This window comes from Vidua macroura, chromosome 1, assembly GCF_024509145.1.
Source record: "Vidua macroura isolate BioBank_ID:100142 chromosome 1, ASM2450914v1, whole genome shotgun sequence".
NCBI classification, from domain to species: domain Eukaryota; kingdom Metazoa; phylum Chordata; class Aves; order Passeriformes; family Viduidae; genus Vidua; species Vidua macroura.
Genome location: NC_071571.1, coordinates 85,248,492 through 85,267,833, shown reverse-complemented (window position 1 = coordinate 85,267,833; position 19,342 = coordinate 85,248,492). Strand labels below are relative to the sequence as shown.

At 38.5% G+C, this 19,342-nt stretch overlaps 1 protein-coding gene across 2 annotated transcripts in view; it reads left to right on the top strand.

Moving 5' to 3' along the window:
- COBL (cordon-bleu WH2 repeat protein) overlaps positions 1 to 19,342 on the top strand; it is a 155,914-nt gene that overhangs the window by 114,667 nt on the left and 21,905 nt on the right. For both annotated transcript variants that reach the window (XM_053991372.1, XM_053991363.1), the window contains one exon: positions 14,996 to 15,308. In XM_053991372.1, the coding sequence (XP_053847347.1) occupies positions 14,996 to 15,308 (313 nt within the window). The remainder of the gene's footprint in view (positions 1 to 14,995; positions 15,309 to 19,342) is intronic.

Here is a 19,342-nt window from a genome sequence, read left to right as displayed (position 1 = left end):
CTCTGTGGTCATGATTCTCATACACTCATCATTTATGTGTACAGCCAGTTTAAACCCTCTTTATTATTCTGTCACAGTATAAAAGTGCCTCTTTTTGAAAGCTGGGCTCTGTGTGTGTATGTATGACAGCAGTTCTGTCTTCTGAGCTTGGCTCCAAGTCACTACCATGACTCTCAGTATATATTTAGTACATGAAGTAGGCACCATTTAGCGTTCCATACAAAAATACATGTTATTTTAGAAGACAGAATGGAACTTATTCCATCCCTCGAAAATTACAGCCATGTTGTTTTCTGATGTCATTGTAAAACTATGGACTCCCCCCTCAAGGACAGTGAAACAAAATTTGTCTCTGTTTTCACTTCTTGTTCATAGGTTTCTGCTATAGCAGCTCTGTGGCTAGAGAAGTCCACTGTTAAAATTCATAAGAAGTTGACAAAACAAAAAGTGACATAATTAATTCTTTGTTTATCTAGAAGAGCTTACAGGTAATAAATGCTGATTTTTGCTGAGGTGGCTATGTGGAGAGGTGATCTTGTATATTTCCCTGCAAGAATCCTCTGCTTTATTCCTTTTTATTGCATATTCTTTTGTAGTGCTCTGGCACCATTTTGTAGTGGTAAATGACTGTTGAAAGCATCAAGTCCAAAGAAAGAAAGAATGACTGTAGAAGCTGGCAACATACTGAACAGGTATCAGCTACTGAGTCCTTTATATTCCTTGAACGTACCTTGAACATGAAAGATTTTATTTTTTTTTTTCTGTTCACTTCTAATAAGAAAATAATACATTTGGGTCACCAGATCTTCTTCATTTTCTCATGCCTTGAGAAAATTCTAAGGAAGGAGACTGAGTCTTGGGTCCAAACACTGGTTGGAAAGTGGGGCTAATTTCATATTCCCTTACGTTTCCCTACACTGTGCTGCCTGCCTGTATTGGAAATAAGAGTTGTGATTTTGCAGACTTTGAGCCAGAAGTCACTCTGACTGTTAAGGGAGCACAATCACTTTGAATCAAAGAAAATATTTTCTGGTTACATTAGTATGGGACTGGACCCCCGTGCATCAAATAGTCTTTCTAGACATATTTCCTGGTATTTAGATTTTTAACTGGCTACTTACCTATTTCATGTAGTGTGGAATAAACCTGAGCTTCCCTTCTCCCATCCTGTCAAGACATTTCTCTTGTTAATTCCCTTGCAGACCAGCTTTGCAGTCCAAGTGGTCTGTGGATAAACTGTGAATGTTTCTTCCAAGTGAAACCAAATTCCCTGTTGTCCTCTTCCTTCATCAAAAGAAGAGCAGTTTTAACTACAGGAGCTCTACCTTTAATAACTGAGGGGCATCTTAGGCATACTCTGCTGCCCTAGAATGGTGGAATGTGAGGAAGTTGTCACAGCCATACACACAGAACAATTTTCACTTCATCAGTAACAAGTGGGGCTAAACATCTGTGTTCAACCAACTACGTGCATGTGGTGCAAGTGTGTGTGTGAGAACTTTGATCCTGGGTGTGAATTTGAAGTAATGCCAGGTTTACACATAGGCTATGGGCCAAATAAAACTGGAAGGGTGGTGCTTTAAGTGGCATATATAGTGCAAGTTCCTACTGATTCAAATGCAGGCAATGCTCATGGAGCTGCAGTAAACAAACTGTTGAAATTTTTTCTCTGTTCCAGGTAGGTGATGATTCTAATACCAAAGTGCTTATCCATCCTCAGAGATGCTCATACTCAGCTTTTCCTATTACCACTTCTAAGTCAGAAAACACTGACTAAAATGCCTGCCTACTTTCTTCTAAGAAATTGAGAATTCTGGCCATGCACATTTACTTCTGGGTTTTCAGGCATGAGGGAGTAAAGGCTGAGAGCAGAGACAGCTTCTCTTTTGTCAGCTCCTTTTGTGGATTCCATAATTGTGGTTCCTGGCATGGATAAAATAATTACTTTCTACTTTCTAACCTACTACTATAAGCAAAGGCTGGGTGTAATGGAGGACAAAGACATAAAACAAAAGAAGATGGAAAGACCACGAAAGGAGGACTATGATGGACAAATACAATTTTTTCTTTTAAGACTATAGTGATTAACAGGTGAAAATAAAATTGCTAAATATATGGTGCCCTCCCATAAATAGCAAAAGACTGGTAGGGGATTATCTGCTTACTTATTAGAGCAAACAAAAAAACTAATTTTTCTACTTTTCAAGCATCTAATACAAATCATTATTGTTTTCTGATTTTTGAAACATGTAGGTAAGTATTTTTCTCTTCCATGTTTTTTTTTTTTCCTCAATTTTTTCATTTGACAAGAGGTACAGTTTGTAAAAGCATAAAACTTAATGAGGAAATAGTTTCAACGTTTTTTTCTAAACTATGTGGAAACATGCAAGAGATCTATTTTTAAGGTGTATCTGTGGATGAAACAGTCAAGATTTGAATGAATATACTTCTTAAAGCATAAGAAGTATGACAAATTATATGAGAATTATAAAGACTGTAAGAAAAAATAATTAGTGGCTTTAAGTTCAAGATAAGAGCCTTGTTTACTTAACTTTTACTTGTAAGAGATGGACCATTTTGGAAGGTAAACAAACTCTTACAGCCTTGTTCTCCAGAAAGCCTTACAGTGGACTGCCAAGGACTGTAGAAGGGCCACCCTATAGAACTTCCTGGTGGTGTTGGAAGTAGATGACACTTTGGGGACTACTGGGTGAATGCATTGGTATCTTGGTTTTGTTCTGAAACCCTTTTTGGGTACTCCCAGCCTCAGACGTGCTAAATCAATGCTTAGGAGTGACACAATTATTTTTATGCTACAGTTCTCCCCAAAAATAAGAAACTTTTTTTTTTCTTCCCAGAAGAGATCATATTTCAATTAAATACAATGTGTGTGAATATTTTATTGATTACTTACAGTTTAAAACTGTATTTTTTACTTCTAAAACCCTTCTCTGCTTGCCTTCAGAGAATTAGAACAATATGCTGATTAACTGTCCAGTCAGTTACAGAAACTTAGAAGTTTAAGTGTCCAAATTTTCCAAATGAAAACATTTAGGTAAAAAAAAAAGGCATGCATATATTGTAATTTGCTTGTTTGCTCCACTCCCTTGTGGACATGCCCAGCTTCCTCTGTACCTGGCAGCTTTCCTGTTCTGTATTCATCATGCTAATCAATGGGATTCAGATGTTCCCAAAATAAAATAATTTGTCTTCAGTCTGCTCTTACAAAGGACACAGACTGTACTAGAAAGTCTTTTCTTCACTTCCAGAGTACATTAGATACATACCACTGTTCATAATACAAGGCTTTGGCAATGTATCGTTTGCTTTCTTTTACACAAAAAATCCTTGCACGGGGAAACTCTTTGTGTTTTTTTCCACAGACTTAAATTAGTGTCTGTGAGAAAATTAGCAGGATGATAGTAATTGAGACAGAAGTCTTTAAATTTTCATGCTGTAATGAGAAGAATAATAACAAACCACCAGCTTGATTCTGTGCTGGTTTGAGAGGGGCTGCTCCAAGGTGAGTGGAAAGATTTATAATACCATGCTGAAATTATGACCAACCAGGAGAATTAATGTAATGTTGGAGCATTACTGTACAAACTGTACTGTACAAAGTGCAACAGTGGCCACCTGCTAAAAAAAGTTTCAAACACACTTCTTGGGTAATGGCTTTAGGAAAAAAATTACCTGGTTCTATGGAGTTTAAAAGAGAAGGTGCCTTTTTTTTTTTAATAGTCTTTGATTTTTTTTTTTTTAAATTAGGGATAAGAACAGGAAAGAGAAAAGATAAAAATGAATAAAAAGGAGAAAAATAGATGGATTTTAAAATCCCAGGACCCTGAGGGTCTTGATTTTCAAATCCAAAAAGATTTGAGAATTTCTCCTTTCTTTTTTTCTTCTTTGTTTTCTTATTTTCTTCCCCCAGACAACATCAAGTAATTCCTTAAGCATTTCTTTTGAACTTCTGTATTAATGACTGAGTTCTCTGATATCTGAACCCCATCACACTTCAGGCTGAATTTTTGCTATTGTTCACAGCATCCTTCTCTCAGTATCTCTGGTAGATAATAGAAAATAAGCTTTTACGCATATATGAGGAAAGTTTCTGCGCTCTGTCCTTCTACCTCTTTATTAAACTTTTGTAACCAAACTTCAGGTTCTTATCCTTCCTGACTCATTCAGGAGAAGCTGGTAGCCAGTTTAAAAGTTACTGGAGGGTTTCATAGACAAGCTTAAAACCTAGAATTGCGTGACCTTCTCAGCCTAATTTGAGGATGAACTGACACTGAAAAGAAACAAACTCAAAGGCATTTCCAAATTTCCCCCTTTTATGCTGATCCTATTTAAGCCCATTAAGTCAGGTGAGAAATTCCCCAAACTAGCTTGCCTATTTTGAGCATATGATCATTGCAAACCTTCAAATTCTAGAAATGGCCCTGCTCCAGCAAAGCACTTAAGCATGCTTAATCAGGTACCCCATTATACAGCATGCACATTATTATTGAATGAACTGTGTAAATGAAAGCCTTAAAATGCTTCACATGAATAAAAATGCAGACAAATTTTCCCTGTGGGGATTCATCCCATGCAGGAGATACCTGCAGCTTTGCATTTTAATCAGTGAACGGTCTGATCCTGCTGCTGTTGAAGTCAGGGGCAGAACCTAACTTCTGCAGTGGAAGCAGGATTTGATACTAACAGCAGGTAATATGAAAGGGGAATTTTTTTTCCAAGTGGGTGTTCAGATGATGACCCATTTCTTGCATCAGGCTGTTGTTCACCAGAGATGGCACTGACATTAACATTTTACTATCCACAAATCAGTACAAAGCGTAACATCGTGTTACTGCTCTTGCATGTTTGCATTTCTTCAAGTTAATAGGGAAAGAGAGCCCCAGGGCAAAGCATGATTGATGAGATAATTGACTTCACACAAGGACTATGGAAGAGCAGGCCCAATTCAGCTCTGACTTAAGTATTTCTATCTCTGCTTATGTCTGAAATAATCTGATGTAGTCCCTCTGCTGCCAAAGAGGAATGGTGGCATGAGAGCACTGCTCTTCTGTGAGCACTTTGTTCTTTACTTGTCCAGTATTCCCCTTCTTACTAGGATCCCAGGGAGAGCTTCAGTGTGCACTGCTGGAAAAGATAACTTCATGGATAGTGTATGGAGGTCATTGTATCAAGAACCATAAAGTGGCTTGGATTGGAAGGGACCTTAAAGATCATCTATAGTCTGGCACTCCTGCATGGACAGAGGTGTTAAATGGAATGGAATGTATTCCATTAGACCAGGTTGCTCAAAGCCTCATCAAACCTGACATTGAATGCTTCCAGGAATGGGGCATCCATAACTTCTCTGGACAACCTGTTGCAACATCAAAATGAAGAGTTTCTTTGCAATGTCTAATGTAAACCTACCCTCTTCCAGTTTAAAGTCATTTCCTCTTGTCCTATCACTACATGCCCTTGTGAAAAATCTCTCTCCAGCTCTCTTGAAAGGCCCCTCTTCAAGGAGCTGAAACATGCTATGAGGTCTCCCCAGAGCCTTCTCTGCACCAGGCTGAACAAACCCAGCTCTTTCAGCCTGTCTCCACTGGAGAGGTGCTCCAGCCCTCTGATCATCTTCATGGCCCTCCCCTGGACTCACAATACTCTCCCTGCATTTGATTCTTGTTGTATGCTGTGATTGCTTGGCTATGTCTGTGTCACTGAAAAAGAAGTCTGTCTCTTGCTATAATTCCACAGAACCAATTGCCCAGGTGATCCTCAGCAGCATGTGTGTGCCTGTTTCCTGCTAGTTTAGATCCAGGGGTGCCTGGAAGTGTTTTAGGTGGAGAGTGTGATTGGCATGCACTGTCCTGGCCTCACTGCTCTTGGTTTGCCCTCATCCCAGCACAGGAGTCTGGTCTTCAAAGGGCCTAGGAAACGTCCTTTGAAAATGGTACAATGCCCTTTCGCAGGGCATCACACAAGAATTTCAGGGAGATATTATGTGTACTCCAACCCTTGGTTTTCTTCCCTGCAAGAATAATTTTTTCTTTACTGGGCAGTTCCAGAAGGCAAACTGTTTTAGTGATAAGAAGTGTTCACGTACTCAAAGTAGTGTCTCACTAGGTTTATGCTTTTACTGACATAATTAGATGTCTTACAGAAGTACGATAGCAGAGTAATCCAGTATGTATGTGCAGTAAAATGTGTTATAACTAAGAAAAGAAACATGCTCTTCTAGGTTAAAATATTTCTGGAAATAGAATTGCTGAAGTAAACCACCAGCCCAAGTTTACTGAAAAGCCTCTTGGAGGCAGAAGCACGTATTACACTGTGCAGGAGGTGCAAGGTCAGTTAATGTACATCAAAAGAGGTCAGAGTAGAGTTTTGTGTCTTTATACTATGGAGGTATATGAAAATGTTTTCATATCTAAATTTGGAGCTAGCTGTTGAAAATCTGTGTAGGTATTTACATTGTTGGCAGTTTGGCTGAAGTATGTTTTGGCCAATTAAATGGAGTAGTTTTATGCCATTTTAATTGTAAAATTTAATGGTGGTTTGTTCACAAAATTTTCTCAGGGCTCTGTCTGACTTCAGATTATAATAAAGTACTAGCCTATAAAAAGAGAAAGAGATGCAAGGGAAAATAATGGATGCACTGATGGGGGAACTGGAGGGTTCTGCAAGTGAAAAAATCCCATTTTGTTAATCATCACTCCAGCCTGTAGTTCACTATTAGCTTTTAGTATTAAGCAAAACTAGTATTTGTTGCCATTACTGCCAGTAAGTCTGTGTTGATAGGAAGGTTTTCTCTCAGCTGTGCAGCAGTTCCCAGTAGGAGTGCTTTTGTGCCCAAGACAATTATACTTTGTCCTAAAAATTAGAAGGCATCTGTTCAAAAATTTTTATTTGTATGTGTGTAATACCTAATGGTTTCAGTAATGGATTATTACAGATTGACCTGATTCTTTTTCACCCTTCCTAACTTTTAATCACTTTTAATTAGAAATAAATACACAACTGGGAGAAGAGTTCTGGAAAGAGCTCTTAAATCCCGCAAGGGTGCCTGTACATATGTGTATGTGTGCTTGGTTTAGGGTTGGGTTTTTGTGTCTCTTCTTTGCTGAAGAAGAGACTGGCAGCCAGTTGCTGGGGAAGGAAAGGATAATTACAATGTGAAAGTGTTTTATGTTTTTCTCCTGTGGATGATGCTATAAATATAAAATTGCAGCAGAGATTTTATGGAATTGTTAACAAACTAAGGAAGATAATTAATTGATGCAGAGTACACAAGGGCAAAAAGCGAAGTTTAAAAAGAAAAGTTGGGCAAATGGCCTTTTTTCTGTGGTCTTAAAAATCACCTAATAAAACGTTGTTTTATTGCATAGGTACACTAATCATTTCTGGTTTTAATCATTACACTGCATATGCTTTTCAAGCAATTTTATAGAGTGTGTTCTCTAAGGTGGCTCATGAAAATCACCTTCACAGTCCATTTGTTTAGATGCTGCAGTGTGCTTGAGTGAAAGCTGACCACCTCTGAAAAGGATGCAGATTGCCCAGATTTATCACTTAAGACTAATAATTCCCTGCAAAATGGGGAGAGTAGGTTATTTCTTCACCAGGCTCATTACACTGGGTAGTCTCTGGTTTTAGATCTAGATTTTCCTGTCCTGCAAACACCCCCAAAGAGCCCTGTTATTTAACACAGCATGTCGCCAGTGTTACACATGGTGATTTATGAAAGTGCAAGTTCAAAGTTATCTATAATTGCTCTTAAATATACTTCTGTGTTATCTTCCTCCTCTAACCTACATTGTCTGCTTGTTTGTAGTCTTTTTGAACTGCACAGATTAGGCACTCTACCCCTCTCCTCGCCTGAAGTAAGGGACCATCCAGAGCCCTGAAATCACCTTGTGAATCATTCTAGCTTGCTGTTAACCTCAAAAAATGAACACCAGGAACTGTTGTGAAACTCTCCCCATCTTACTTCATTATGTATAAAAGGAAATTAACAACTCAATCTACTGCTTCATTTTCTAAAATCTGTCCTTCCCAAAGCCAAGTGACAATGTTCTCTGGTTAATCAAGGAAAGATCTACTTTGACACACGATCCTTTTTCTGTCAAAGAGCATTTTACTCTTTGTGTTGCTTTTATGACATCTGATCCCTTTGAATAAGGAAGGCTAGTTACTGGCTATGATGTAGAGTTGTCAGAGAGTCCAAACAAGGCTTTTATAAAAGCAAGGAGCTAGTGGGTTCAAGAGGGTGCAAAAATGGAGAGGATGAAAAGCAGTTCAGCAACTGCGCCAGCATTCTAGGTCAAATGGGCTTTGCAGGGGTCAGAGAGTCTTTTTCAGTCACCGAAGAAAGGACTGTGGGAAAGAAATAGGAATAATAAAGTCCAATATGTTGATTTTCCCCTGTCTGAAAATCTGTGCTGCATTAGTTCAGAAATTTTTCTTTGCCTGTTTGGCAGGTGGTAAAAATAAGGGTCTGAAATGGGAGAGGGTAGCAGACATTTACTTGCAGAGGTAGCTTCCTCTGAGACTTTCAAGAGCCAGCAGACATTTTAGGTATTGTTGTTTTGAGAGAAAGACTTCAGGATCATTTTCAGTATATGTTTGAAAGGAAAAGCAAATATTAGTGCACAGCTCTTCACAGCTGCTTGGAAAAACAATGGAAGGACTGGAACACTCTTCACTTCTCATTCCCTGGCTTGATCCTATCTTGTATTGCCTTTGGTGTAGGAAACTCCATTGCCAAAAAAGCTTTTGTGAAAGTTACACTACTTTTCTGTTGTGTTATCAACTAACAACAGACAGTTAGACAAGTTTAACCCCAAGGGAAGTGCTTCACTACCTAAAATTCATAAGGCAGGTTAAATGAGTCCACATTGCATTTATTTTTCAACCATAGGAGAGTAGGCCTAGGTAGCTAAGTTAACTGTCATTAGTTTGGGATTGACTATGGAAATGCTGAAGATTCACAGGGTGTAACTAATGACACTCCATTTGTACCTTTCTGATGATATGTCTGGTGAGACATGTCCTTTGTGTCTTTTAATTTTTGTTATTGGCTAGCATATAAAGAATGGATTTATTTTTGTTTGCAGGGTTTGCAGTGAGAATGACTTCAATTAAAGAGCCTATTGGAAAACATGAGTATGGGGCATAAGACTAGGAAGGAGACTGAAAATATCTCATTATGTGAGACTGGAAGTCGCATGCAGGGCTGTGTGAGTCAGCAATGTGCCCTTGCAGTGATGAAGCACTAACCACAGGCTGGGTTGCACTAGCAAGAGCACAGCCAGCAGATCACAGGAAATGATTATTCCCCTTTACTTGGCTACCATGAAGCCACATGTGAGTCCATTGTCCAAAAGTGAGTCCAGTTTTGAGTTCTGTGTAACAAGATACTGACACACCAGAGTGTGTCACAAAGCATCAAGGATGCACATTAAGGTGCTGAGGCAAGAGGGCTTGTTCAGCCCTCCCCTGCAGAAGGGAAGGGTAAGGAGATTTTGAATGCTGTCTTGCATCTAAAGGAAGAGGAAAGACTGAGACAGACTCTCCTCTGAGATTCACTGCAAAGAGATAAGACCACAACAGTGACAAGTTGCAGCTAGAATTTTTTTAGGTTGACATTAAAATAATGTTCTTAAGTGGGAGAAGCATTAGATGCTGCCCAGGGAATGATTCATGATTTTTTCCAGAGAGGCTGTGGGTCTTCATGCTTGGAGATTTTCAAAGCTAAGCTGTTCAAGGCCCTGAGCTACTTTGTCAAAGCTGGAAGATAGCCTTGCTTTGAGAAGGACATTGAACTAGGTGACCTCCAGAGGTTCTTTCCAAATTAAACTGTTCTGTGATTCTGTGACCTAAATAAACTAAGCCGACATTAAGCTGCTCTACATCCTCATTTTGGAGGAGGGCTGGAGCTGCAGAGCATGGTACCTCAGCTCAATATTTCCTGGCCTCTTTTTGAGTTTCTGCAAGGCAGTTCCAGAAGCTGGGAGAGGAGTGCTTTGGAATTGATCCATTCCCACAATCCCCTAATACTATTGTTAAAGTACAACAGTGGTCATTTATTTTCTCTTTGTTTCTTTGAATCTTTTTAAAAAAGAAGAAAGTATGCATGCAGGCTCAAATATGCTAAAATTAAAATTTTAATTATGATAGAGAGAAGACCACCCATTCTGTCTACTGCTTTATCTGCTCATTGGGAGATCTTTAGCATCTATCTCTACATGCAGGTTTTTGATCCATGAAAAAAATGAGTAAAATGTAACAAGATCACATTGTACCTGTGTGAAAACCCTTAAGCTAATCCTGTGTTCTTCATTTTCATAATCTCTATAAATAATTGCCATAACAACTGTTATCTTTTCCTCTTTCTTCCATCAGCCTACTTCCAAGCATATGAAAAAAAATGCACAGTACTTTAATACTGGTCTTTTGTGATCGTCTCAACTTTTTTACTGCCAGGACAAATAATTAGAGCAGTGTCTCTTTCTCCTGATAGAAGTTTTAAGTACTGTCAGTGAAAAAATTATGTTATAATTTGGTGATCATTATAAGAATTAATATTCTTTAACATCATGAACTTTGTGGTAATTTTTTTAGAACTTCATTATAATAGACCACTTGGACTACAGCAAAGCAATTTTAGTCCATAAAAAGAAAGTTCTGTGGCAGTGGAACATATGATGAAAGAAATTGTAAAACAATTACCAACATGTTAGCAAGAGTTAGGTAAGTTAGAGAAACTCTGCATCTCTAAAATGCTTGTGAAGTTCAGGTGACTCATCATGTAAGGGTTGAATCAACTGTTACATTTTATGTGTGTCCTTATTGAATGTAATAACAAAACATCAGCAGTGCTGTAAAACCAGGTCACAGCACTTCCTGAATAGTTAGGATTTACTCTCTGTGCCCATTGGACTCAGAAGGACTGATGACTTGGGCTTTGATGACTGATTTTGTAAGTCCAGATGGGATAGGCATCTTTTGAACACTTATGTCCAATTCTAATCTAATTCAATTTTGATGGTGGTTATTTTCATAGTAGTAATCAAAGTGAGTATTTTACCCATGGAAGTCTTCATATATTGAATGAAATCTTCATTTCTGGAAGTGCTGATTCGCATTTAAACCAGGTGAGGTTTATCTGTCTCCCCATCATTGGCATTCTGGATGAGTAATGTGTATATATATGCAATATCAAACTGCACGAGTGCAGATATGACTCCTCTAAACTCAAAGTTCAGTGTTTTCCTAATTACTTACAGGCTATTGAGATTAAGGCAACAAGATCTCTTTTGTGTTAAACAAGAAGCTCACATTCCTTACTCATGAGCTACTCGCCTCTTTCCCTCTTGGTGATCACGGGCAACATTTTTGCAAACAGACGTCCCAGTCCGTCCTCCTCTGCCAGAAAGCCTTTGTAACTTGTGGCTGACCTAATTGTGCAGCGGCAGCACTGCTGCTGCGAATCTGGGGAGATCCCTGGTACAGCACTCATGTTAGCTTAGCAGTGTCTGCAGCCTGAACCAGGATATAGGTAAGCAGCAATGCAAGGCTTTGAAGGACTCTCTCCAGTTTCGTGTGGGGGTGAGATGTCCCACAGAGATTTTAGAATAGCTTGGAGACCATGAACTGACTTCTACATGCTTCTCAGTACCACACCCCACCTGATGCCAGTGAATGAGGTTACTTTACTGAAAATTGTTATACATTTGAAAACTCAGCCTTCTGTATATAAATCTTTCAGTACTATGTTATCTGTGGCAGTTGTTATTTGTGCTTTCATTTCAGAAGTACTTGCTGAATACTGTTTCTTAACCTGCATATGTCTGCATGAGGTCCTGAGGATCAAAGCCTGAATTTGTCTTAATGTTATGCAAGAGGAAAGAGAAGAAAATGTTGGGAATTTTTTCTTTATTTGACCAACAGAAAACCTCGGTAGTGCCATCCACACTGTATGAGTGTGGGGTAGAGAAAAGAAATGCAAAAATTGCAAGGCAGAATCACATCTAGTACTAAATGTTACGTTGTTCTCCTTGTAGAATTAGAAAGTTTTAAAAAGTATTTTCTGTCTCCTGAAGACAAGACCTCTCAGTAATGTTGAGGTAGGCTTTCTTCATGTCATGTGTCATTACCCAGTAATGCCCATCCCATCTTCAGTTTGCACCAGTGAAGACTTAATCAAGCATGTAGGACGAAGAATAGTTCTTACTTAATCCATCCAAGAATGGCTCAAATTTGAAACAGGGGTGTTTTAGTGCTGAAACAAGGTTGTTAACATGACACAGAACCATCACAGTCGTGTTTTATGTGTGTGCTTTCGTGTTCAGACAAGTAGTAGTGGCAATCAAAATGGTTTGTCTCAGCCAATAACTCTGTTCAGTGCCATGCATTAACTGTGTTAAAAATTTATGAATCTTCTTGGTGAAGATAAAAAATAGGGAAGCACTTTGTCAAACTGATAGGTTTGAAGAAAGGGGAACATTTTAGTTCTGCTTGAGCTTTGGGAATTTAATCATTGAGTAGAAAGATGTCTATTTGTATTTCTATGCTTCAGGATAAAATTGCTGTTGAATGAGGAGGTTCTTATTCTGGCCTGGGTGATTCAGCTGCTAAGATCCAGACGTAACAGGGATCAATTTGCCCGTGAACTCTGATAATAAGAGATTAGTTTTCCTTCTATTTGTCAATATGTGGGGACAGTGAGCTGGAGGTGGGGATCCTGCAGCAGGGCAGAGAGAGACTTGAGTGTTGTTACTACTGCAGTAGGCAAGTAGGGCTTTGTGACCAAAAGGATCTAAATCCTTGAGCAGAAAGATGCAGGAAATAGTTGCAGGCGGGCAAGACGAGGATGACGAAATGCAAGAGACAGCAAGTGAGGAAAAGGCTGTCCCCCTCATGTCAGGATATGGGAGTAGGTACTTAGCTATAAATTGCTATGCCAGCTATAGGGTGGAGGTCATTTATGGCATCCATGTGACAATAGATTTGTCATGTATTACAGAGAGGTCTCTTTTCATCAAGGTGTATATACTGCATTGTGCATTACTTCAAAATCTTCCTGTGTGCTTTCATTCTTCAACCTCCACTCTATAAATTGATTTCTTTGTTATCCTACTTTGTCCTGGTTTTAACATAGTATAACTTTTATTAATGTTTGTTACCGGGCTTTTTTTTTTCTTTGTCTAAAAGCCAAGAAGCCATATACTCATACCTGTTTGTTCACAGTGAGTTTTTGTGGGGTTTTATTATTTGATGCTCAATGTCAAACTATTCTTATTTATCCTTCCTGTTGGTGTTTTGCTAACTGTAGTTCTATGGTTAGCATACTCAAATCCATTCAGTGGCACATACTTTGTTCCTGTAATTACCATTTTAAAATGGAATAATCTCGGAGACTATATCCAGAATCTAGAACTAATGTTACAGAAAATAAGGTCAAAGAAATCAAATAACATTGCTTCCAAAGTTGCAATAGTGTCTTTGGATCATCTTCCATCATTAATATCAATGCTTGACAGCACTTAAAAGTTTAATCATGATTTGTAACCCTCTGAATTTTATTGCTTCTACTGTCAAATCAATTTCGGTACTTAATGGCATCTTGTAACCTCAGTCAAGGAGAATGTTGGCTTGATTTTTATTCTGGTTTTACTCAAAGTTTCACTGCTAAGCTATAGTCTGACAAAATTATTTCTGTGACATTATTTGACGAAGTTGTTTTCAGTTCTCTGATTTGAACAAAACACTTTTGTGTATACAACAGAATTCAGAAGTATTTTTCTCAGTTGATCATTTTTATTGAGCTATAGCTTCATGTATTCCCCAAAAAGTTGTTAATTCCAAGCCTAAAATGCAGTGAAGTATATGTTTAATCTTCGTCACACTTGCAGACCTGGGACTTCTCATGTAATTAACTTCCACCACAAGTGTCTGGAAGATCAGACCATAAACTGTTGTTTAATCTTCCTGTTGCTTACTGAGGCTCAAGAAGAGAATGGAGCACACTTGTAATTCCAAATTAAACATTTAGATTAGTCTTTATTGATTCCTTTTGATCAGGAGAAGTGTGTTTGAGCTTGATTCTCTTTCGTCACTCAGTAATTTCAGTCATGGAAATTATTGACCTGGTTGGGAGCTCTCCTTTAGTGGCATAATAGCAGGATGAAATTGAGTACATTTCTTAAGAGAAATTCGAATTGTGTTTTTTACCAGAAAACACAAAAATGGGTAGCTCACAGGAACCAAACTAAAACAGGGTACACGAAATTATACCGTGTCGAATCTCCTCTCAAAATCTGTAGCTTTTATTAGAATCAAACATGCAAAGGGCATATCCCTTGATCTCCTTTATAAATAACTAAACATTGGAAAAGTTTCTATTTTAATTATGGTACTGTCTACTTTTCTGTACACTTATCAGGAGATTTTGTATGCTTTGAAAAATAGAAAAATTGAATGGTGATAAAATCAGTGAAACCCACTGGGTCAGCAGTAGATCTAGTTTATCAATTAAGAGTCCTGACTGGGAAATGCTGCCCATTTTTACCTGTACATAGACTTCTTATTGGGAATGTTATCTGTTTGACATAGAATAGAAGAGAAATAATGAGATTATGTTGCCATAAGGAGTAACAGGAGTGATGTCTTGAAACATGCAATTTAAACTTCAGTGTAATTCCTCAAGAAACTGTCCCTGGAAAAATTGCGTCTTCAGAGAATTAAGGAAAATGATTTGCTTTGGAAGTTATAAGTCTCAAACCCCAGAGGACCAGCATAGCAAACCACATCTCTAAAGGCAAAGGACATAATTTTTGTCACTTTTCAAATCATCTTTATCTTATCTACAAATACTGAGCACCCTCCCTCACATTTCTAATGCATTTCATGTGGGTTTTTTCAATTATAAAGGGACAGCTCTCTGATTTATGTACTGATGACTTCCAGCTAACTTTCCTTGCTGTATTTCATTTAGAGAGCCTGCTGTCTACACATGATAATGTTTATGTAGTGGATGACACAGTTCTGGAGCTATCGGAGGTGGAAGAAACGGCATCAGAAAGCAGCTGCTTTGCATCAGAGGACACCACTGAGGACTCGGGTGTTGTGAGCTCCCCGTCGGACATTGTATCTCTGGATTCACAAAATGACAGTATGAAGTTGAGAGACATCAAGGTGTTCAATGGCTACATGGACCCAGCTGAGGCAGGTGCAATGTGTGGCACAGAGACGGGCCCCGTGCAGAACGCTTACTGCAGCAGCGTGGGACCTGACAGTGCTCCACTGAGGTAAACATTTACTTGCCACCAGTGCTTGTCCTCCTGGTAGGGACTCATTTAAGAAAACCAACTTATACTTTCTTCTGCTCTTTCATAAACCAGTACCAATGCCAAGTGACTCCTCCCAGTGAAAAGCTCACTGCCAAATCCCCTGGAGCAACATACTTGTAGCAACAGGCAAAGGTCACTTTTTTGTTTGAACTTGTAGTTACATTTCTTGCGAAAGACCGCTGCCCTCCAGAGTTGATTTCTTCAAGGAATATGAAATAATTATGTTACAGTTTGGTTTATTTTGTACTTCTGATAGCACCTGAAGTTTTTAAAAAATGTTACCACATATTGATCCAGAAAAATGGCATGCAGGTCATATAATGGAAAATTCAAACCACTGGAAGCCAGGTGGAAAAGGACTGTATGCAGTAAACCTCGGACATTGGTTTTGAAATGTTTGAATATATTTTTATATATATATTTATATATATATATACATATACACATATATATATTTATATGTATATATATATTTATATGTATGTATGTATATATATATATATATATGTATGTATGTATATGTATATATATATATATATGCACCTAATGCTAACCTCCACTGGTGTTATACTTTAGGGTGGGGGTCTTTTCAGCATATTTCCTTTTCTTTTCCCTTTTTTTCTTTTACCATAAACAAACATTTTTCTGCAGTTTTTGCAAGAAAATACGAGAACCTGGAGTTTAACTAGAAACTGCCTTCAAGCACAAATGACTCTGACACTGTTTGTTTGCCAAAACTCACATAGTTGGTGGCAGGGCTGCAAAGGGAGCCCAAAATTTATAGGACTTTGCAAATACAAGCTGGCCAAATAGGAAGCTGTGTCTCCAGCAAGGAGGGTGGCCTGGTAATACTGACAGGGATCCGCTCTGTGTGATGCTGCAGAGTCATGGGACAGGGGCCAGAAATTCCTCTGAATTCTCAGTTGACACAAAGTCTGTGCTTTCTGGTCGCTCTCCATTCAGCTGCTAATCTGTACCCTCTTCATAAAAGCATGTATCATGACCTAGTTATTTCCATCCACACATTTCTGAGTGAGAACTTCATCTTGGAACATGCAGTAGGTGATAACTTAGGGATAAATTAGACCAAAGTCAGTATTTAACCTACTGGAACGATCTTGGTGTTCTTCTTTATCCATCAGTATCAATGGGGACAAGGTCAAGCCTCACTTAGATACTTGCTCCAGAATACATTTTTCTTGTGATTTTTCCTTTTGCAGTGTCTTAGGTCCTGTTCAGTTTCTATTGGAAGGATTAGATAGGCTGGTATAGTAACTGCAATTAACATTCCAGACCTGATCCAAAAAAGCAACCCATTAATTTCAGTAGGCTTAGATTGGTCCTTTTGAGGTAAATAGGCTATCCCAACTTTCTTCAAAATGCATGATCTAAAGTGGTTTGAAAAACACACATGCATGTTCAGTGGGGGAGGAGGAAGTTAGCATTTTGTTGACCAAAGACATCAAAGCAAAGCTCTGTAATAACAATACTAATCAGCTACAATTTGGGGGGAACTTTTTCTGTTTTTTAATCAAATAAAGGATTAACCACAGGCCATTGTGACATGCTCTCTCTTGAAAGTCAGTAATCCCTCCATCTTTCACCTCAGCTAAAGATACGTATTCTGTCCATGACATTTAGATTTGCCCTTGCCCCACAAGCCCACATAATTTTTAATATTTGGAAAGAGTGCAGAGAGAAACTGTCCATCAGGACTTGGGTCCAGGAGTCTTGCTGAGCCAATGGAGTGGAAGCTGGAAGGATAGTGTGATGCACTGCCCATTGCAGTCAGGAAGGTGCTGAGAGGCCAGTGCTGCAGTGTCCTGTCTTGGCTCCCAGTTCAAGAGAGAGACTGGAAAACTGAAGAGGGTCCAGTGGAAAGCCACTGAGGGGGCTGAGGCACTGGAGCACACCGGGTATGAGGGGAATGGTTGTTCACAGTGGGAAAGCAATGTTGGTAAGGAGGGACCTGGTCACAGACTTCCCCTAACAAAAGGGGGACTATCAGGGTTCTCAGGCATACAGTGTGGAAGAACAAGAAGCGACTGTCACCAGCTGCTCTAAATGAAATAAAAATTAAATATGAGGGAATTCCCCAAAAGGGGAATGGTTAAGCAGTGGAAGAGGTTCCCCAGAGAAGCTGAGGAATCTCTATGTCTGGAGATTCTCAGAACTCAGGGGAAGCCTTAGGCAGCCTGTTCTGGCTTTGAAGTTAGCCCTGCTTGGAGCAGGAGATTGGGCTAGGCTCCCAGTTTTCTCTTTTTTATCATGATTTTATAATGCTAAATGTTCTGTATTTATCTAATATATCTGTAATTTAAAAACAGTTGTTTGGGACTGAAATAGCAGACAGTTGTTGTTTGGGGCATGCAGTTATTTTTCATAAATACTTTTTATTTTTTCACTTCTGGGACAGCAAAATTGCTCCAGATCCACTTAGGGATATAGCAAAAACTTAAAATTTGTGATGTGTTTTAATCTTATGTCAGCAACCACTCAGACTGAAACAACAGTGATGCTGAGAGTAATATCTTTTAAAATGTTATGCTCAGAATGTGCCAGTAATATTTGAAGGTAAATCAAATTCCACTCATAACCTATCTTTGTAAACAAAGCAGCTTTGAAAATTGTGCTCCTCTAAATCCTTTTGAGGTCAAGCTGCTAAGTTTTTAAAAGCCACTTCCTAAGTGTAGAGGAAAGGGAAAAAAGTATTTTTTAAAACTATTTGCATGAAAATCTTGTTCTAATCAGATATAAATCAATTCTTAGTACAATTTTGAGTACAGACAAATTTGGAGAATATCAATTTCCATTTTCACTGTCAGAACAACTAGTAAAATGTGTTGGGAACTCAGAAATTCTACATAGCTCTTTGATGAATGGGCTACTTTCAAGACCAAACCAGCCTCTTGAATCCCCAGACAAGTCAAAATGCACTTTGTGTGAACAACCAATACCAAGCTGTACAGAATTTTAAGTACATTTCATAAGCTACAAAATATAAAGGAAAATTTTACACGGAGTTTACTCATTCCTTTCTATCTTCTACTTTGTACGCTAGTGATATAAACTCAATTCTAAAAGGAAGATAAGAACAAAGAAATTGGAAGAATGTGTTGCTACTGTAATGTAGTAGGGGTTAGCAGCAGTGAGACTGAGTTCTCTTTGAGTCTGAGCTCTACTGAAGCCAGAAATTTATGACTAACTTGGCTAAGACTTGGGGAAAAAAGGTTAATAAGAATAATGGAAACATTTAGTTTGCCATTTTAAATTGTAAAGCTGACTAAAAATTGGGCTTTTCACCCAGTGAAATAAATTCCTAAGAATTAATAGTGCTATGTACTAAAATAGTTTTGTACTCTGTAGATTGTGAAAAGTACCCTTAAAGTGGAAGCAAATTATATTTGGAGTGTGAAGGGCTGTAAAAAAAGTCCAGACAGTATTTTGCCCATCCATTGTGAAGAGCTGCAGTGAAGAGTAGAATCAAGTTCACAGCTCTTATAAAGGTTTGCTCCAAAGAGTTAACCTGTGCTCTAGGAGATCAAGAATATTTTGCTATGTTGCTTCCTTTAATTAGTTGTATGTTTTGCTTTAAATTAATTTTTCTTAGGGTTTCTGGAGTTGTTTACTGGATGTTCTAGGTGGTCTCTGTGTGGCTGTAATGCCTGATAGCCTTAGAATATCACAGCAGGGTCTTCATCTGCTGCTGAAGTTGAGGAAACTTGTGAGCATTTAAAGGTACAGTGTCTAACATAGAATATGTTTGCACATAGCAGGGTAAGATTGTGGCCAGGTCAGAAATTACACTGACCACGGGCTTTGCACAAACAAATATGATAGCACAGCAAAGCTCTAATCTACTTCAGTTCCCAGAGCACAGAAATTTCTAAAAGAAGGTACATGGATTCCAGGGTTTCCAAGCTGGGGTCTTTCCTCTATGGTTTTAATTTTCTGCTCATGGTAGCAACTTGCAAATGCACTCTTTTCTGTTT